This window comes from Physeter macrocephalus, chromosome 2 (genome assembly GCF_002837175.3).
Source record: "Physeter macrocephalus isolate SW-GA chromosome 2, ASM283717v5, whole genome shotgun sequence".
NCBI lineage: Eukaryota > Metazoa > Chordata > Mammalia > Artiodactyla > Physeteridae > Physeter > Physeter macrocephalus.
The window spans coordinates 22,185,907-22,206,360 of NC_041215.1; the positions used below are offsets into that span (position 1 = coordinate 22,185,907).

A 20,454-nucleotide genomic window follows, 5' to 3' on the forward strand; every position below is an offset into this window, starting at 1 on the left:
ACGGCACCTCCCACCCCTGGTCCAGGGGCCCCCGGGGCTGGGGGGGGGGGGGCGGGGAACCTCAAGTTTACACGGGGTCTTTTTAAAGTATTTTGGCCACACCACGTGGCACACGGGATCTTAGCTCCCCGACCAGGGATTGAACCCGTGCCCCCTGCATTGGGAGCGCGGAGTCTTAACCACTGGACCACCAGGGAAGTCCTGGGGTCTTTTTAATACAACTTTTAATAACCTTGTTGATCATGAAATGCAATGCTCACTTCTAGAAACAGCAGCAAAAATAGCAAGAGACACGAGACTTTGATACAAAAAAATTTGTTGCTTATAAAACATACGCAAAAAAAGCTAAAAAAAAAAAAAAAAAGACCAAAGGCATCATTCTTACTAATTTTCTTCTACATTATAAAAAAAAAAATCTCTCATAACTAAGGTTCCTTTTATTTTCTTAAAAAAAACAAAAAAAAACAAAAAACTCTCAGGTGTAGGCACAAGTTGCTGGTTGGTGGCTGCCGACCAAGCTGGCTCCGCACAGCATTTCCCTCCTGTGAACGGTATGTTTGAGTCTTCACGTTTTATACTTAAGGCATTCATTTTCTTGTCTGACAACGTATATATAACCAAAAACAGAAACAATGCTCCTTGCAGCCCAGGCCTGGGCAGCAGGGCCGAGACGCAGTTTCAGGATCGATCAGGCCAGAGACCTGGCGGTGGTGTTTGCCTCCGGAGCCCCCAGGGCGGTGTTGGCTCAAGGCTGACCACGGGCTGCGTGGGGTGGGGACCAGGCGCCTGGCGTCGTGACTGTCCCAGGTTAGACCAAGGTGGGGGTCACTCGTCTGGGCGGCGTTCCTGTCACATGTGCCCGGCAGGGTTGTGGGCCTCGCCCAGGCTGGGGTGGGCAGCCGACAGCACCATCTGAGCGTCTCCGACCACGCCGGACACCTTCTCCTCTTCTCGGCGCTTCAAGCAGGCCGCTTTGGGGTTCAGGTTACGCTCTGGGGGGAGGGGGAGAGCACTGTGGGAGAGGGTCCCCAGGGGAGGAAGAACACGGCGGGGGGCCCCGCAGGGCTGCTCCATCTCTCGACCTGTCCCCGTCCCCGAGCAGACCATGCGGGCCGGGGGTCTACAGAGCAGGATGAGCGTCGGGGGGCGCCGGCGGCTCAGGTCCCCGGTGGGCGGGAGGGCGGGGCGGGGCCGGCCCGGGCGCCTACCTCGCACCTGCTGCTCCAGGCCCAGGATGACCTGCACGGCCTGCTGCAGGATGAGCAGCTTGGTCTGCGCCTTGTCCGACTTGAGGTGCAGCTGGCACATGCGCCCCAGCTCCCGGAAGGCCTCGTTAATGTCCCGCACGCGCACCCGCTCCCGCGCGTTATTGGCCATGCGCCTCTCCCGGTCCCTCAGGTCTTTCTCCTCCAGGGACAGCACCTCCTCCGTACTGCTGGGTCACAGCACCGGGGCCCCGTTAGTCCCGAGCGGGAGTCGTGGGGAGGGCACCCGCTGGCTGCGAGTGCGCATGCCTTGTGCCTGACAGGAGGCGGGGCCTTGACCCCCACCCGCGCATCTGCGGGGAGCTGGGTGCAGCCCTTGACCCCGCTCGCTCGCTATGCCCAGGAAGCAGGGAGGGAGGCCCCCATGCCCCCCCACCCCGCCCGGGATGACGACCTTCCCCGTTCAGAGCAGCTGCTTGCTGGGTGAAGGAGAGCTGGGCCTGGGGCTCCCAGAGCTCAGGACACTGAGTCCACAGAAACAAACCAGCTCACAGCCTGGAGACCCCCTCATGCCTGGGCGCCACAGGACTGCACCTGCCCCACGTTGGACCCTGGCTGCCTGAGAGCTGGGCCTGGAGTGGCCACCCTGCGCCTTGCCCGCAGGCCCCTGAGGCCTGGCACTTGTGCTGTAACCGCTGGGCGGCGGGCACAGTGTTGAGTCCCCCCAGTGAGTCTGGAATAGGAGCTCAGAGAGCTGACCATGGGGTCCACACCCCAGCTCAAGCCCCCCAGGGGAGCACTGCGGGGCTCTGCACGAGCAACCTCTGCGTCTGCCTGTTTCCCTGGGAGCCCGTCCTGCCCGCCCACCCTGCCCTCAGGCCTGAGCGACCCCCGCGGGCGGTGGCGGCGGCGGCCGGAGCTCAGGACAAGCGTGCAGACCAAACTGACAGTCAGGCCTCGGGGCCCCTTTCTTCCCTCAAGTCCCGACGGGGGCCGTGGGGGAGGAAAGGCCCGGGTCGCAGCCCTGCCGTTTCAGCGCTCGGGCGCAAGTGCGAGGTAAGGAGGGCAGCCGGTGGGAGTGAGGAGGTGGGCGGCCAGGGTAGGAGAGCACGGGGGGCAGAGAGCAGAAAGGCGGGCGGATGCCCACGCCGCCGTGGGGACGCGGAAACCCCAGAGCTCAGGGGACAGTGGGCGGCAGGCCAGGGCCCTAGCTCCGGTCCAAGCGACAGCACTGCAGGAGAGAAAGGGTTAACGGGGCAGCAGAGGTGGGGTGGGGGGCGTGAAGGAATCAGCTGGAGGGAGAGTCACACAGCCTCCCTGACCCTCACTCAGCCTTGGGGATGGGGGGTGAACCCCACCTGCAGGTGGAGACCGATGGGCTCAGGCGCCCCACGAAGTGTCTGCTCAGAGCGAGAGAGACAGTGACAGTCTCTGGGAGCCAGGGGACACGAGTCCCTGCCAGCCGGGCTCTGGGCTTCCTCAGAAGGAAGGGCTGGGCAGGAAGAGCTGGGCAGGTGGGGTCTGTGGGGTCTGAGGACACAGTTCTGTGCCGAAGTGCCCAGGGCTACAGGGCTGCGGGTCCAGAGTCTGTTCCTCTCACTTCAGAGGGGACAATGGGATGGGACTTCCCTGACGGTTCAGTGGTTAAGACTTCCCCTGCTTCTACTGCAAGGGGTGCGGGTTCAGCCCCTGGCTGGGGAACTAGGATCCTGCCTGCCAACGCAGCACAGCCAAAAAAACCCACTAGAGGCAGCAATGGGGCCTGGCCAGGCAGAGGGCCCACGGTCAGGAGGGAGATGGTCACTGAGGAGGGAACGGTCACTGCAGAAGAGGATGGTCACTGGGGGGGATAGTCACAGCAGGGGAATGGGAACGGTCACTGAAGGGGGGCTGGCCACCGTAGGAGGCAGAAAGTCAGCAGGGGGAGGTCACTGCAGGAGTGATGTCACTGCAGTGAAAAGGTCACAGGGGGAGGGAAGAAGGTCACAGCAGGGGATGTCACGCAGGGGAGGTGGGCTCCAAGAAGGGAGAAGGGGAGAGCGAGGGCAGCAGTGAGGGAGGGGAGCGGCGCCCCCACTGACCTCGCACCTGCTGCTCCAGGTTCAGGATGACCGACACGGCCTGGTGCAGGATGAGCAGTTTGGTCTGGGGCTTCTCACTGTTGAGGTGCAGCTGGCACATGCGCCCCAGCTCCTTAAAAGCCTCATTGATGTCTCGGACCCGCAGCCGCTCCCGCGCGTTATTGGCCACCCGGCGCTCCTTCTCCCGCTCAGCCTTCTGCTCTGGGGGGAGAAGGTCGTCCTCGTCCTCGTCCGGGCTATGGAGCCAGGGGCCAGAGGGAGACAGTGAGGCCGGGCCGGGCAAGGGCCTGCCGCGGCCTCGGGAGCCGGCACCCCGTGCGTGTGCACAGGCGCCTTGAGGGGCCCCCGCGAGCATGCGCAGCCGGCCTGTGGGGGTGGGGGGGGGCGGCACCTGGTCCGGGCACGCGGGGCCTTGAGGTCCTTCTTCTCGTCCTCAGCGGTGTCGGCCGCCACGTTCTCTTCATCCTCCTGCTCCTCCCGCTTGATGTCGCCGGGCCCCGGGGCGGCGCCGCGCCCGAGATCTGCAACAGGCCGGAGTCAGGGGCCTCCGTTCGCAACGGCAAGCCACCCAGGAGCCCACCGAGAGCGGGACACCGGCCTCACACCACACGCGGGCACCCGTTCCAGACCCCACAGACCAAAAGGCCTTCAGAAGAAAGTGCACCAAAATGTCATGGCCACTCAGAGGCGAAAAACTGTTTCCTAAAACGTTAAGGAGCTGTCCTCAAAAAAAACAGAAATCGATAAACCTGAATATATCAAAATTGAGAACTTCTCATCACCAAGAAAATAAGCGGCTGCGCCACTGGACAAAAGACGCTGTCACGTACAAGCCAACAAAGGGCAGATCCCCACGATCCCAAAGAACTGCTACAAGTCAGTGTGGACATGATGGAGAAGCCCGAGAGGAGCAGGGAGGGCCCCCGGGAGCCTGCAATCTGCGTCATCGCTTCAGGAAATGCAGAAACGCTGCGGGTCTGAGTATCGCTTGTGGGTGTGACTGCTTTGGAAAACACTTTTTCCGCCTTATCTGGAAAAGGCGGGCATGTGTATGCCCAGCAACCCTCCAACCCAGAATCACACCCGCCACCAGGAGACACGCTCAGAAGGTTCGGGAAAGCGCCCACGCGTGGGCCTAGGGTGGGGCAGGACCCAGTGTCCCGTGAGGCCAGGGCTGGTCCTTGCATGGCAGCTGAGCGAGCAGTCGGGTGGTAAGCCACTCAGTAGGACAACGACTCACAAAACCCCCAGGCCACATAAAGAGACCGCGGGCGAGGGCACACAGCTGCTTGAAACCACCACGTGGCCGAGGGACTGGCCTGGGCTCTCCCGCAGCTGAACCCCAGGATGGGGACAGTGCTTAAGAGACCTGCTCAGGGGCTCCCTCAGCACTGCTGCCTGTAACAGCCAAAGATGTCCCCAGACGCCACCCAGGTGTGCAGTGACAAAATCTAGACACCCAGGAAGCACGAGTCAGGAGTCAGGCTGGTTCTGGGGCTGCAGGGTCCTCAGGCGGGCACGAGGGTTGTGTGGTGGGGTCAGGGGGCCTTGTCGTCAAATGCGCACAGCATGTGGCACAGCGTATTTTTCACCAGGTCGATGGGGGCAGGGTGGGTGGAGTCCTGGATCCTCTTAGGCCTTCATCTCACTGGCTGTTGCAGGGTCAGCATTAAGCGACCCTGGGACAGGTCCCTGTGAGACCCAGGGCCCCAAACCCCAGTGGGCATGTGCAAGCCTGCCACCGTCACCCCCTTCTGTGGATAACCTCGTGCCAAGTGACTTCGCCCCCTCTCTACTGGTGATTTCTCTGCTTCCCTGGACAGTTAACTACCCAGAACGCCACCAATGCTGCCCCACTTGGCCTGATGGGACCCTCAACCGGCATCCGACACAGTGCGCCCTCCTCCAGGCCCCTCAGCACCTGCCCCCCCCCGATCTGCCCGGGACCCTGGCCCCGCGTGAGACCCTGCCCCACCTGCGGCCTGCCCAGGCTCCCCACCATCAACTCCACCGTGTGCCAAGGACCCTGAGACCCCACCTACAGACCGGAACCGTACCTCCTTCCTCCACATCTGCAAATCCTTCAAAGCACCTGGAAATCGCCCACCACTGCCCCTCTTCGGCCCCTTGCAGGCCGGTCCACAGCATCCACCCACACCATTCCTCCTGGACCAGCAGTCCCCTCTGCCCTGTTTCCCACTTCCAACCAAAGCCTGTCCTTCCAGCAGCAGCCACCAGAGGGCATCTATGAGCACCTGAGCAAGGCCCCGACCCTCTTCTACCCACAGCCCTCCAGGGCCCTCACCTCCCTGGGGTAAAAGCCTAAGTCCTCCCCAAGGCCCTTCACGACCTGCCCCATCCCCTCCCCCGTCCCTTCCCGGCCCTGCCCTCCTCCCTCTCCCCCCCTCGCTCACTCTGCTGCTCCAGACACGTGGGCCTCCTCGATGTTCCTCCAACACACAAGGCACAGCTCTGCCCCAGGGCCTTTGCACGCGCGCACCCCCCCACACACACACCTTTCTCCCCAGCACTCATCCTGACACGCTCCCGTCACCTTCCAGTTTCCACACAAGTCACCCCCTTTGCCCGATCTGTTTTGTTCCCTGGTGCCGAGAAAAGTGCCAGACGCACGATGGACGCTGAACGTATGCCTTTTGGGACTCTCCCAATTGACTGGGTGAACAGAGAAAGAGGTAGCAACCCACCCCAGAAGCAGCAGGGCCCCTCCCACCCCTGTGAGATCCTGGCACCAGGCCAGGTAGGGCTTTGGTGATGTGGCAGGGGGCATCTCCCCCCCTCCGCACCGGTGCCCAGTTAAGTTACCCTGGACCTCAGTTTCCTCAACTGGAGATGGGGGTGGACAGTCCCTAGCCCACAGGCCGCCAGGAAGGATGGTGGGTGGCTCTCAGTCCCCATTTTCCAGAGGAGGAATGTGGCTCCAAGGAGGAGTGACGCCCACTGGCGGGCCCACGGCACGGGCCACCCTGGGGTGCAGCCACCCCTGCACAGGGGATGTCATGGGGACTTACCGCTGTAGGAGTCAGGCGGCCGGGAGAGGTCGGGGAGGGCCACGTGGTTGTGCACGAGGCCGCCGCTACTAGAGAGGCCGTCCTCCGAGTGGCTGCCGCCCACCTGTGGACGAGGGGGGTCATCGGTGCTGGCCTGGCCCCGGCCGACCCCCCCAGCCTGCCCTCGCCCAGCACTCACCAGGCCAGCGTGCCGCCCTCCCAGTGGCATGACAGCGCCAGCAAAGCCCGAGGCCAGCGCCCCGTGGCCTGGCAGCAGTCCGTGCACATCCCCCGCTGTGCCCACGGCATGGCTGCGGAGGACGTGGATGGCCTCGTCCAGGTGGTCCTCCATCTTGCTCTGCTATGGGGTGGACAGGGGTGAGGGGCCTGGGCCGCCAGGACCCCATACAGCTGCCAACAGCCTAGCTGCCCGTCGCGGGCCACAGGCCATGGCCACAGCTTTGGCCACCCACCAGCTTTGGACCCTGTTCCCAACAAGTTAGCTGAGAAGTTTAACCTGGTCAAGGAGCACCTGTCCTGTCGCACATTCTGCTGTTTCCACACCTGAAACCTCTTACAGGATGTGGCGTTCTGGCCATGGCAGACATGCGAAGCCGCCCCCCACCCCAAACGGGTGTCCCTGTGTGTTCACAAGCACCTCTGCTCCCCGCGCTCCCACGAGGGTGCACCCTCCGCGGCCCCCAGGACACTCACCAGGCCGTGGAGACCCCCATCGTAGCTGGGCGATAAGGCACCGGGGGCTCCTGCTCGAGGCCACTGTGACGTCCCTGGAAGGGACAGATGTGTGTGAGTGGGCGGGGGGTGTGTGTGTGTGTGTGTCTGTGCAGCCTGACCCAGGGAAGGAGAAAGGCTGGGCTGGGAGTCTGCGGCTGTGATGCCCAGACTGGCCACACAGGGGCTCCCACACCCACAGGGCAGTCTAATAAGGGCCCCACATCTGAATCTCAGCCCAGCTGGCCCGACAGCTCTGCCAGGCCGGGGTGTAAACCCAGTGGGCAGGTCACATCGTTGAGCCTCAGTTTCTCCAACTGCAAAACCCACGGGGCAGGCGGCTCCTCCCAGTCCTGCCCCACCGGAGCCCCAGAAGCACCGTGCGGGCCTGTGCGCCCTCCGGAGACCTGTGGCCCTCACTTCTCCACGGCCCCTGGCTGAACCTCGGGTGCACCCTCTTAGGGATGGGACCCGGCCCCCTTGGCAAAGCTGAACGTGAGGCATACAGTAGGTGCCTAACAGCTTCTGGGGTGAATAAACGCCAACACGCCCACGTGCCGGAGTCCAGGCGGGAGTCTGGGGCCGGCTGCTCTGCTCTTGGGCACCCCAGGCCTCCGCCGGAGCCCATCTGCCCCTCGTGCTCACAACGCACGGCCTGCCGCGTCGCACCTCCCGACCTGTGCCTCCGCTGTGACCTAGGAGCATTGCCTTGGAAGCCCCCCCAATCCTCTAGGGAGCCCTCCTCGAGGACCACGGGAACGTGAGCTGTGAGGCATGTGGTCTGTCCAGCGCCCCGCCCAGCCGGGGCTACAGTCAGCAGACCCAGTCCCCTCCCCCAGCGCGCTGCACAGACCTGCCAGGCCCTGTGGGGAACCCACGGGGGTGGAGGGGCTGGATGAGAAGTTATTGCTTGACTGGTCTGGGGAGTAGATCTGTGACGGGGACAGGGAGAGAGAAAAGGCCACCACGTGGCCGGTCAGGAGTCAGCCTCCCGGGTCACCGACCCAGCCACCCACCATGTGCCGAGTCTCACCGAGGCCAGCGCCTTCCCAAGGGCGTCCCCAGAGCTGCCGGCCGTGGTTCCACGGGAGCCTGCGGGTGGAGAGAGGTGAAGCCCAGCGTCTGGGATGCAGCAGCCCCAACACCTGGGCCGGGCTTACTCGCCCCGGCCGACGGGGAGCTCCCTTCTGCACGCAGCTGCCTGCACGGATGCCGCAGCCTGGCCCCGGGCAGCCCCGGTCTCAGTCGGGCATCTCCTGACGCCTCACCACGTGCCTCCACAGTGCTCTGGGGACAGGCAGGCTGCGGGGCTCGGGGTGAGCAGCCCCTCGCTGCACCTCAGTTTCCCCAAATGAACAGTGGGACCTACTCATCGAGGAGCCACTTTGAAACACCTGAGGGGGCCCGAGGAGCCCGAGCCAGGCAGTTAATTATGATACCCAGGGCTGGATCCTGAACCCATCAGGGGTGTGGGGAGAGGGGGCCGTACCCAGGAGGCCGTCGGCCCCGCTGACAGGGGGCGTGTGGCTGGAGACGCTGCTGTAGGCGCCCGTGGGGGCCGAGGAAAAGGTGGACACAGCCGGGAGCCCGCCGTTCACCTCTGCTCCGTGCAGCTGGTAGCCCTGTGTGCAGGGGATGGAGCGGGAGGGGTCAGACGGGCACCGCCCACACCCCCCCCCAACACACACACCCCCGCCCTGGTCAGGGCCACCCCGCAAAAGGTGGACACAGCCGGGAGCCCGCCGTTCACCTCTGCTCCGTGCGGCTGGTAGCCCTGTGTGCAGGGGATGGGGCGGGAGGGGTCAGACGGGCACCGCCCACACCCCCCCCAACACACACACCCCCGCCCTGGTCAGGGCCACCCCGCGGGGCCTACCATGCGCTCGTGCTGGTGCAGGCCGCCAAACCCACCGCTGCCACTGCCGCCCACGGAGCTGCCGCCACCTGCTGGGAGGGGCAGGGGGGATGAGCCCCCGCCCAGCATGGGCCCGAAGCCCACCTGGCCTGGGGGGCTCCAGAGCTCGGCCGAGGGGTGCAGGCTGCCGTCTGCGGAGAGGGGAACGGTGAGATGGGCAGGCAGAGGAAGCCCGGGCCCCACCCCCGGCAACGCGGGCGAGCCCTCAAGTACCTGCCACGTAGAAGGAGGCGGGGTAGGTGCCGCTGGGCGTCTTGGTGGGTGGGTAGGCGGCCGTGTCCCTGCTGTAGTCATCACCTGAGCCGGGTGGGTACACCTGTGCTGGGCCAGCGGGCATAGTCAGGCAGGAGGGGCCGGGCGGGGTGGGGACCGGCCAGCCCCCACCGCAGCTCCCCCTCCACCTGGATGGCGGTCCACCCCACCGCCCACTGTGCTTCTCCAAACCTTCCCTCTAAAACCGCACCTCGGCCCCGCGTCTGAGACTCCGCTTGTGTTATCACCTCTCTCTGCTGTTCCTTCTCCACCCCCACCTCCTGCCCTCCCCACAGTCCCAGCCTTGCACCTGAGGCCTCTGTAGACAGGACCCCCAGCCCAGCCGGCCTTTTCCCTCCTTAATCCAGTAAACTCCTATTGACCCAGCAGAGCCCAGCTGTGCCGCCCCCAGCACTGGAACCTGCCTTAACGCCAGCCCTGATCACACAAGGCCTGGGGGCCTCAGAGGCAGGGCCCCGGGTGAATATTCTGCCCCAGAGCAGTGAGACAACAAAGGCTTTCAAGGACCAGCGCCGACCCTGATCGACTGGGCACTGCAGGAAAGCGCTGCGGTCAACTGGCCACGTCTGCCCCGGCACTGGAGCAGAAAGCGGGGTGCAAGTGCCGAGAGATGGTAGGACAAAGTGGGCTCAGGGGCCTCTCAGCTCTGATGTTCCAGGACGTGACATCACTAGCTGAGTCTTAAAACAGCCTCTGGGCCTGCGGCCTGGTACGGGCCAGATCAGCCTCCGGGGCTCAGCACAGAAGGCAAGGAGACAGGGTGGTGGCCGAGCCAGGGAGTCCAGCAAATTGCCTTTTCTCTCCCAACGTGATTAAGTCTCGGGAGCACGGTGCTGGGAGCCGCTGACGGCTCGGCACCATCTGCTGGGCCTGGCAGCCTGCCAGCCACCAGGCATCGGGGTGAGGACAGCTCCAAGCAGGGTGGACAGGGCGGGAAACCCTCTAACTGGCCACCAGGACACCCGCCTGCTCCCGCTTCCAGGACCCCGTTCACACCCTTTCTGAGGCGCCTCGGCCAGAGGAAACCACCTTCTCTTAAAGCAGGAGGGACCCAGGCTAGACCCAAGGAAGGATTTCCCGACTACGTCAGGGCTGGGGCCTCAGGGAAGAAGTCCAGCTGAGCCCATGGGGCTTTCGTCAGATCCCACGCAGGGCCGGCCCACCCTCGGGAGGGGGTCACGAGAGGCGCTCGGCCTGTGGGGCCCGTTTGTCCCACAACTCACCGAGGATGGGAGACCCGGTGGCACCTTCCGGACTTTCTTGGGCTGCGTGTCTGTTGGGACAAGAGGAGTGAGCACCCCCGGCCAGGTTCCCACCCTCACCACCGGGAGGGGTGCAGGGGGCCCTTCCTGCTTGGACACTCCTGTCACTAGGGGGTGGGAGACAGCCCCACCCTGCAGCTCGGAGAAGAGACCCCCAAGCTCCCCTACTAAGAGAATGACTTAAACCAGCCTCGGGCCCATGTGGCGAACTCAGGGGGCGGGTGTGTGCCGGGAGCCGGGTCGCAGGGTTCACGGACACAGGAGCCGGTGCCTGCTCCACGAGCCCCAGCTCCTGGCAGCCGCCCGGTCGCCGAGTCCCAGACCTGCAAGCTCCCCCCTCGCCGAAACTGCTAAGCCCCAACCCTGGCTTGGGTGCCTCCACGGTTGCCAGGTGCCACCAGCCTTCCGGCTCCAGCGCGGCCCGGACGGGAAGCCGGGGGCCTGGTCCCGCTCGCTGTGGGCCCGCGTTGGCACCTGTGTACTTCTGGGTGGGTGACTTTACCATCACTGAATCAAAGCAACCTCGCTAAACGAAGCGTCTTTCGACAGAACCGCACGGTGCGCAGGGTGTGTATGGCCAGAGAAGCGACCAAGGGCTGTGGGACCCTTGCTGCGCCAATTCAGTGCTGCCCGACCTCACAGGACGCGGACGCGACCGCCAGGACCCACGGGGACCGCCGTCCCCACCGCCCCGCCACCGCCCCACTCACCCAGGCCGCCATCCGCCGCTCTCCGCCGAGGGTGACTGGAGTAGGAGTAATAGTGGGGCCCGCCTTTGACGCCCGAGGGGGACAGTGGCCCCGGGCTGCTGAGGGCCAGCTCACTGGGCAGGAAGCTGGCCTGAGGGAGGGGGAGGGTTAGCAGGCGGTCCCCTGTCCAGCCCCCAGGCCATTCTGGTTTAAAACAACAAAGGCAAGAGCGAGGGCCCAGGCCAATGGCAGGGTCCTGGGGTGACAGTGACCTGGGGCATAGGTCCCTCCCTGCTCCCTGCTGACACTGGTGGCGTTTCTCTAAGACACTACCGACTGTCATTTTCATGAAGGAAAAAGACGGGGAGAGAAACACTGTCAAGCCTGAAGATGTGTCGCTCGCTGCCTGGGTGCTAAACGGGCACAACTATGTTTCAGGTGTCAAGGAAATCTGTGTGTTTTACTTTGTACATATTCCCCCCCAGCTTTTTTTTTTTTTTAAGGTAAACAGTTTAATCTCGCAGACATGAATTTGAAATAGTCTCTCTTTCCAGGAAAGCAACGGTGACTGGGGTTCGAGGCACAGTGCTGCAGCCTCGGCTTTCCTGTGAAATGGGCATGTCAGACGTTCCACGGCTCAGGGGTATCGTGGGGACAGATGGGGCCATGCAAGTTCTGCCCCTGGCCGACGACCTGGGGCCCCACGGGCACTCAGTGGCTGTGACCTGGCTAAGGCCCAGTGTGCACACAGGCGGCGCTGCCTGCAGCACGGCCTAGCTGCACCCTGAGGTTCCAGGACTGCAGGCAGGGGCAGGGAATAAAGCCCTCCGGCATGGGGAGAGAGACCCAAGCGGGGACCAGGACAGGAGGCCACAAGGGACCACTGTGCCAGGCAACTGGCCCGTCAGCATCCCAGTGGGGTGGCCACGGGTAACAATCTCGCCCAGGCCGGGGACCGTGCCGAGGCTGGACCACAAGGCCAGGGGCACGGAGCGAGGGTCGGTCAGGCCTCGTCTGCCTGGTTGGCCTCGGTTTCTCTGTCTGCCACTTGGGGGCAGGCGGGCGGGCAGGTGTCTCCTGGAACCCCTTCATCTGTGCACAGGGCCCCACAGGCTGGACCCCAGGCTCCCCTTTCCCCATCGACAACCCACCCGGCCTGGCCCAGGGCCCAGGCCTGTTTCAGCAGCTGCTGGAGAGTGACCAGCACTTGGCTGAGCCTTCACAGATCAGGAGGCGATTGGGACGAATTTGTTTCAAATTAAAACTAGGGAATACAAGGTGGGGTGAGAAGTCAAGCGGTGACTGTGGCCCCCACTGGGTACCCCCCAGTCCCTAACCACCTGTGCTGCCCCCTAGTCTGGAGGCAGGGGCTCTCCAAGCTCCAAGGGCCGCTGGGGGCCGACGGGACCCACGCCCTCCCCCGCCCACCCTGCAGACGCAGCCTCACCTGAGTCAGGCTGCCGACCCCCGCGTCTCTCCCAAAGGGGGTGTATGCGCCCCGCTCGCCGCCCTTGCCTGGGGAAGAGGAAGGAGGATCACCCAGAGCTGACCCAGAGGCCGGCACATGCCCGCATACAGCAGGTGCTCCACAAGTGCACCACACTGAAAACCGTGGTAGGACACTGGTCTCCCCATCAAGTGGCGAGGAGCCGAGGGACAAGTGGGGTTCCAGCCAGACGCTATCCCCGGAGGAGCCGCAGAGGATTCTGCAAACCCGCCAGGGCCCCCACGTGCCCCATCCCCAAAGCGGGACAGCACCGACCTGGCTCCCCACCCCCGCCCTTCTCGAGCTTCGGTTTCCTCTGTTCAAGGCCATGAGGTGTCAGCTCCCCAGGGTACTGGGTTCCCAGGGGACAGGTCGAGGTCCCTGGTATCTTGCACGTCTCAGCACCCAGGCCCCGGGGTCCTTCCCCAGCTCCTGGACAAGGTCAGCTCACGAACAAGTGCGTGACAGCCCTGGGGACACCGACTCGAGCCACTCGGTGCGAAGGAGCCCTTCCTCTGGGTGGGCGGGCAAGACTGAGCTGCGGGCGGGCAGCCTGCACAGCGAGCGCAGCCGGTGTGAACAGACTCCTGCAGCTACACAAGCACCTGGATCCAGCCTCGCCTGAAGCAGGGCCCTGGATCCATCACTACCTGAACAATTTCAGTTTGTTCCTGGCTTCAGCTGGGCACCTATCCTGACTGAGGGTGGACCTTAACCAGCCTTACCGTGAACAAGGACTCAGAATGCTTGACTGATTTATTCTCAAACTGGGAGGGGGAGGAATTCTCCCCTTTATCCATTTATTTTTTGAATATTTTTACTTATTTTTTGGCCATGCTGCGCAGCTTGTGGGACCTCAGTTCCTCGACTAGGGATCAAACCTGTGCCCTCGGCCGTGAAAGTGCCGAGTCCTAACCACTGGACCACCAGGGAATTCCCTCTCCCCTTGATTTTAAAAGGACAACTTCAAGTGGACTCTTGGAGCAAGTGCTGTTTAGCGGGCAGGGAGAAGGACCACGCTCCTACCAACACAGCAAATGCCCCACAGGCCACGCCCACCAGCTCAAGCTCAGGGCAGGCGACACGGGGCCCATTTAGCGATGAACAAACGGCAGCCTGGAGGCCAGAGGGGACTCGCCCCCAGTCCAGAGGGTGCACTCCTCCCTCCCTTCCCAGGGTGGCCGTGGGAAGCAAAGCTGGCCGGCCCGGCCAGGGCTCTGGACTCCCCACTGCAGGGTGGGGCTGCTGTGGTTTGACCCTGCGTACAGCACGCACCAAGCAGGTGCCTGGCACAAGACAGCAGGCGCTGTCTTGCTGGCCTGGCCTGGGCTCCCGGCTGCACTCTCTGAGCTCCTCGGCCACTGAGGCGTGTGGTGGGTGTGTGACACAGCTGGGCTCTGGGCCCTGCTGACCAGGCCCGGCCGTGGAAACTGCCCGTGCCAGGAAGAAGCCGGAGGAAGGAACAGCAGAGGGGAACCGGTGTCACGGCAGGTGCAGAAGCCACCCCAGGCCACCCGGCCAGCCCTCACCTCCGGGTCTGGGAGATGCACAGAGACTCCCGCCTGACACAGTGGGTGCGCGACGCTGTGCTCCCCACTCCCTGCCTAGGACTGCGCCCAGGCCACGCTCGCCCGTCCGACTCCTTCCACGCGCCAGCCCACAAGGGCTGGACCCCAGGCCCTCTGTCTGGCCTTGGCTGCCCCACTGGTTGGTTGGGCCTGGCAACCAGAGTCCACCCACCTCCCCCAGCAGCCACCAACCCCGCCGCCACGCACCTCGGCCTGGGAACCACTGGGGACGGCGCCAAAGGAGCCTACCTCACCTGGCTGTCATGTGCAAGGGCCTCGTGTCTCAGGAACACAGGGAGTGCGCAGCCCAGGCCCTGAGGCGGGAGCTGACCCACCCCTTAGCCCCTTTCAACCCCCAGAGATGCCAGCTTTGTAGTCATCCCCACATTCCCTCGGAACAGGGAGGGCCCAGGCCCAGCAAGGCCAGCGCTCGGACACCCAGCCAGGGCCTCAGTCTGCTCATCTGCGAGATGGGGGGGGCCTTCGGGCCTGGGGAGCCAGGTGAGTCCTTACCACTGGCTGCGCAGAAGGCTCTGTGAGAATCCCCATCCCTGCAGGTCGGGTAACGGGCTAGAGAAGGGACCCTCGTCCAGGTTCCGAGCCTGATTCTCACGGTCAGGATGCCGGTGCTCTGGGCAGAGCAGGCGAGGGGGCCGGTCTCAGACTCGGCCTCCCCAGTCTGTCGGGACTCCGGAGTTCACTTCCCGGCAGGCACCTGGCTGGTCCCCACCTGTGTCCCCTGCTCTGGGTGGCCGTCCCGGAAGCCCGGGTGCTCGAGGACCGAACGGGCACAGGGGTGGGGGCGGGGACCACGTGGACACTCACCTCCGAGCCCAGGTCCCAGGAATGTGGACGAAGCGAGGGTGCCGTGGGACTCACTGAAGTGGGCGCCATCACCGTAGGTCTGTGGGGGGGACGGGCAGGGATGAGGGGGGCTCGGGGATGCCTCCGGGTCAGGATGCGACCGCGTGCCACAGAGCCCAGAGCCCCTGAAGGCCAGGCGGGGTTCTCCTCACGCCCACCCACCCCCACCCCAGGGTCTCAGGCCTCCACAGCCTCCTCACCCGGCTGGGGTCGAAGGAGGAACTGTTCTGCTCGCCGGCGCCCCACGAGCCCGAACTGGGCCGGTCCTCGAGACCTGCAGGGCAGGAACGCAGGGTTAGGGGCCCGGCCCCCGGCCGCTCCACGCCAGCCACATCGCCTCGGGGAGCCCTCACTCGACCTGGGAAGCTTTCCAGGCCCCTCCCGACCCAGCCTGGTGCTGGAGCCCGTCCCAGATGCACCCACCCTAGCACTACCCACGGCGACTCCACTGCCAGCGGCAAGCGCCCCGGACACACCGGCACTAAGCAGAACTCCGGGTCCACGGCCCAAGAAACAATTCCACCAGCTGCCAGCAAACTTGCCATTGCTGCTGGCAAACGTCTACCCACCCGTCCAGCCCCCAGCCCACCCTGGACGGAGCCCTCACTCGCACTCTGGGCTTCCCTCCCCAGGCCCAAGCGCCTCTCTCTGGCCCAGGCTCATGAAGGCGTCAGGGAATGGGGATGAGGGATGGTCTCTCATCCCGAGAGCGAGAGCGGGAGCCTCTCCCTTCCCATCTCTGCCAATTTGAGAGGCGGGGCCGTCCCTTTGTTGAAGTAACAGTGGCAGCTGCCACCGACTACCAGACTACCTGCCAGGCACAGGCTGGCGGGCAGGGAAGGAGAAATCCAATCCCATAAGATAGGCGGGGCCCGGAGGCCCAGGTGTGGCAGGGTTAGCCACCGTGGGGACAAGGACCTTGGATGGAGGGTGGGCAGGGCAGGGCCCTTATCTCCTTGAACACTCGCCCAGGGGCCCAGCCCAGGACCCAGATCTTCCCAGCAGGCAGGCACACGGGCCTGCACCCTTCCCTGGCAGGTGGGCTCCAACACCGTCCATCGGAGCCCGTCGGGGGCCACGGGGCTCAGGGCCTGGACAAGCAGAATGGGAGCAGTCCCCGGGCCCCTCCCACCTGTGCCTCAGTTTCCCTCCTCTGCAGATGGGGCCACAAACACGCCTTACTTTGCAGGGCTGGGGGCGTCCACGTACGAGTCTGAGTCAAAGCTGCCCAGGCCAGGCTGGGCCGGAGAGGCCATGCCCAGCCCTGCCATCAGTGCCAGGGGACGTGCCCCACACCCCACCCCCACGTGCTGGACATCCTGAACACCCCAGCCAGAATCCTTCACCCCGCCCTCCTCTGCGCATCTGTACCAGAAACTTCTTTCAAATTGCATCCTTCTCTTTTGGTGCCTTTGAGTTAATCATTCCCCTGGAGAGTTGGTGTTTAATTGCTGTCTGATTTGCATAACTATGCATATTAATCTCCCAGCCTGATAAATATTCATATACCTCGGTTAGATTCTGTTTTCTAATCAAAAATTTCCAATGTGATTACAATGGGGAGCTGGGGGCTGCCTTGGCGGGTAGGGGGTCAGACGGAGCTCCCATGGTCTCCACAAATCCACCTAACATTTGCCACCAGGTTTGGGGTGTCTGCACCCCAAGGTCCCGAGTCCCCACTTGGGCTCTGGGGACAAGAGCAGCTGGTGAAGGGGGGTGACCCTGGGCGAAGGGCCAGCACCCGAGCCCCCGTTTCCCTCCACAGCCACTTACTTGTCATTCCCTCGCTCTCCGGTGCCCGTCCACGAGCTCGTCCCGCTCTGGGCCCCCCACCCCCGTGGGCATCCACCACGGGCCCCAGAGTCGCCAGGACCCTTGAGCAAGAGCAGGAGGCCAGGTCCAAGGCCAAAGCCAGGCCTTCCCACCCCCCGAGGGCTGGCAGGGTGACAGGCGCTCCTCCTGGGGGCAACACCCAGGGACCCCTCCAACTTGGGCCCCACAAGCTTCGGGCAGAGGCAACCAGGCCCTGCTCTGCCCCTTCTAGTAAGAACCCCCTCACCCAGCCCCAGCCTCCCCGCTGCTGGAGACCACACGACAGAAAGAGGGATGGGCCCTCCCCCACCGCTGCCATTAATAGTTATTAACCCCCTACTGGTTAATTATGCATTTTAAATAGCCCAATCATGAATATTCACAACACCTCTTGTTCACGTTCTAATTAAAATGTACTAATAGAATAAGACGCTGCTGCCCCAGTATAATTTTCCCTTTTTAAAGTGCTTGAGGTGAAGTGGTGGCAGGGCAGCCCCCGGAAAGGTCATCTCTGCTCAGACCTGGCCCTGTCCCCAGGAAGAGGTGGGAGATGGACCCAGCAGAGGGCTGGGCATGCCCAGGGGCGCCGTGCGCCCCTCCGAGTTCCAGATCTGATCCGAGTCAGCCCGGGTGACGGAACCACCCGCCGTGAGGGCTGCCGCCAGAATGACCAGTGTGGCACAGCTGGACCCGCCCAGCCCAGGCCCCAGCCAGACACCCCCTTGGCTGGATGGCATGGGGGGCGGGCCCCTCTGAGTGGCCTCCGTGCCGGCTGATTCCTCCAAGGCAGGTGTGCCAACTGTGACTGGACCAAGTGTGGCCCTCGCCTGCTTTTGTCAGTAAAGTTTTATTGGCGCATGGCCACGGACGTTTGTTCCCTGTATACAGCAGTGTTGGTTACAACGCAGAGATCAGTTGCGACAGAAACTGTCTGGCCCTTTACAGGGAAGGTCTGCTGACCCAGGCACGGAGAAGATTCCGTGAGCCAGTCCCTCCGTATAAAGTAGCCAGACTAGCAGACTTCGGTACCCGGAGTGTGGGGAAGACGTGGTCGCAGGGCCTAGGCGTGGCCCTGCACTGTCCCCACCACAAACCTGTCGCATAGCCACGGTCGTCAGGGGCTTCGTCCTGCAGCCCCAGCTCTGTCAGCACCCCCTCGCCCGGGTGCCCGGGCTAAATCCCGTGAGCCATCCTCTCCCCTTCCCTCACTCCACTGCCCACCCCCACCCCGTGGCCTCAGATCAGAGCCTGGCTCGGCCCTGTGTCCCCTGGGTCAAGCCCCATACGTACAGCAGCGTCCCCCCCACCCCAGGTCCCCTGCCCACACTCCACCCCAAGCAGCCTGATGGAGCTTCCGGAAGCAAAACCTGCCTCTCCTCCCTCCCTCTAGCCTCTCCCATGGCTCCCCACTGCTCTCAGGGTAAAGACCAGACCCCTCCCTGACCGCCCTTCGCCCCCAGCCCACTCCTCCCTGCCCCCCAACAAGTGAGCAGATCCCCAGCCCCGACCCAAGCTCTGCCCCACTGGTCCCCACACCTGCTAATCCTTCAACCCCGGCAGGGAGGTCGCCTTAACAGGGCTGGCCCCCAAACAACCTCGACAAATATCTGTTTCTGGCCTCTTCATTGCTCTGATAACGATCTAACCAATCACAATGGCCTCCGGAGGTGCCATCCTCCTGCGGTCACATGCAGCTACTACGGCACTGGCAGAAAGAGCTCCCCACTCGACGAGATGTTAATTAACGCACGATTAGATGACTTTGTGTGGCTGAGTGGCTGCTGTGCTGGACGTGTGGCCCCCCAAGTAAAGACTAAAAATAGCAACAATAAAAATAACCACCAAGCACCATGATCACATCTGAAAAAAAAATCAACAGCACCTAAGGGCAGCCGTCTGCTGGTCCTCAGGTAAGTGTTTCCTTCCTGCCACTATCGGCTCCCCAAGGCTGTCAGCTCCCCCTCTGGTTTTTTCCCCTTAGAATTAAAATCCCTGAGAAACGGGATGGTGGCCTGTTCAGCAGCACCTGAGGGCTCATGAGGGGCAAGACCAACACAGGTGTGAGTCAGGAGAAGGTCCTTCCTCAGGTGGGGCGGGGCCTCCCTGCACGGGCCAGTGGGGTCCTCGCCTCTCTTCCTGTGATGTTTGGGGCAACTTCTGAACTCTTACATCACTTCAGACTTGAAGGAAAGCTGCGGGGAGATGCACGATATGCCCTAAACCCAGACTCTCTCATCGCTTATATGCGCCCTCTTTTTCATTTGCCCCTCCGTGTTCACAAGCAGCTATGCTTGTTTCTGGCCTTCAGAGTTTCAAAGTTGGTAGGAATTCCAGGGCGCCAGGGAGCTCCCACCAGAGGGAGCAGGTTCCGAGTGGCTGGAGGAAAGTGCCGGAGCGAGCGGCTCACAGCCCTTGCCTTCCTGCCCCTGAAAGTGGGGGTGGGGAGACAGGGGACCTGGAGCTGCACCCAAGCAAGCGGATCTGAGGCTGGAGAGGAAGTGAGTGGAGGGCACAGCCCACCATTTCCAAGAGCAGCTGGTCCCCCAAACCAGGGCTTGGCTCCAACCCAACCTCTCCTGAACCCCTGGAGCAGCAACCCCCCAACCCCAGAGGCTTCCCCAATGGGTGGAGCTGGTCCTCAGGTGGGGGGCCCACAGATGCATGGTAATTCAGAGGAACGGGGTCCCCCAGCTGCAGAACCTGCCCCGCCCCCTCCCTCCTGTGAATTTCAGATTCGTGACCAAAGCAACAGCAGAAAGACCCCATCCTGCTTCAGTCTCAAGGGGGACCCCTCTACCCAACGACGAGGATGGGAGGATCTCGCCCACCCCACCGCTCAGCCAAATATGAGCTCAGAATCCCAGCTGGGACCTGCAAGAAACAGGACCAGGGCGAAACAAACGAGGAACACAGAAGATGGACATTCACAAATCTAGGATTTATCCCAGGAAACGGAAGCATATCTAAGACCACCACCATGCGCCCTCAAGGAAACTGCAGAGCTTGTGGGTGCCGTAGAACAGAAGGAAGATAAAAGGAAGATAAGGCTTCAGGGAGAGAGGAAGAGCGAAAGCAGGAAAAACTAAGAAGTTTTTGCTGCCAATTCACGAGAGATTTTAAAAGCAGCATCAGAGGCGGTGAGGCAGAACTGACAATGCAGAAGAGGTGATCGAAACAGAAGGGTGGGTTCTGGAGACGCCCCCAAACACCAGGGAAGGAGGGATTCTGAGACCACGGACACGAGGGCCTCACACGAGCCCAGACACCTGAGATGGCATCCCGGGAGGAACAGGAAAAACACCCAAACCTGGAGTTAGAGAAAAACCCAGAAAAACACGCACACGCTCCCTGGAGGCTGCACGCCGCACGATGACACAACCCACAGGGCTGGAGCTGAGGGAAGGAAGGTGAGGGCCCGGGAATTCCACCCCCAACCCACTGCCCCTCACAAGAGGCAGGCGCCAGGTGTGCATCCAGAGCCGCACCCCTCCCTGGAGAACATCCCCAAGGGAGAGGAGTCCCAGCACAGACCCCATGAGTCTGGAGGACGCGATGGTGC

The 20,454-nt window shown here is 63.2% G+C and overlaps 1 protein-coding gene and 1 long non-coding RNA gene across 13 annotated transcripts in view; one reads left to right on the plus strand and one right to left on the minus strand.

The window, feature by feature from the left end:
- Positions 1-11,193, plus strand: part of LOC114487906 (uncharacterized) — a 23,421-nt gene extending 12,228 nt beyond the window's left edge. The window contains exons 2-4 of the long non-coding RNA XR_003683465.1: positions 3,724-5,600; positions 9,584-9,827; positions 11,026-11,193. This is a non-coding gene — a long non-coding RNA (uncharacterized lncRNA). The remainder of the gene's footprint in view (positions 1-3,723; positions 5,601-9,583; positions 9,828-11,025) is intronic.
- The window catches only part of TCF3 (transcription factor 3), a 34,311-nt gene continuing 13,902 nt past the window's right edge, over positions 46-20,454 (minus strand). The window contains exons 4-19 of one of the 12 annotated variants that reach the window (XM_024134217.3): positions 15,284-15,357; positions 15,045-15,123; positions 12,613-12,680; positions 11,187-11,316; positions 10,438-10,487; positions 9,155-9,257; positions 8,903-9,072; positions 8,516-8,648; positions 8,060-8,118; positions 7,880-7,958; positions 7,009-7,082; positions 6,494-6,655; positions 6,316-6,418; positions 3,678-3,807; positions 1,209-1,435; positions 46-992 (exon numbers count right to left, since the gene is read on the minus strand). In XM_024134217.3, coding sequence (XP_023989985.1) covers positions 850-992; positions 1,209-1,435; positions 3,678-3,807; positions 6,316-6,418; positions 6,494-6,655; positions 7,009-7,082; positions 7,880-7,958; positions 8,060-8,118; positions 8,516-8,648; positions 8,903-9,072; positions 9,155-9,257; positions 10,438-10,487; positions 11,187-11,316; positions 12,613-12,680; positions 15,045-15,123; positions 15,284-15,357 — 1,784 coding nt within the window. In that variant the 3' untranslated portion in view covers positions 46-849. Of the gene's footprint in view, positions 993-1,208; positions 1,436-3,286; positions 3,523-3,677; positions 3,808-6,315; positions 6,419-6,493; positions 6,656-7,008; positions 7,083-7,879; positions 7,959-8,059; positions 8,119-8,515; positions 8,649-8,902; positions 9,073-9,154; positions 9,258-10,437; positions 10,488-11,186; positions 11,317-12,612; positions 12,681-15,044; positions 15,124-15,283; positions 17,523-20,454 lie in introns of those variants that run through there. The other 11 variants (XM_024134215.3, XM_024134216.3, XM_028500631.2 and 8 more) reach the window with 11 other exon arrangements.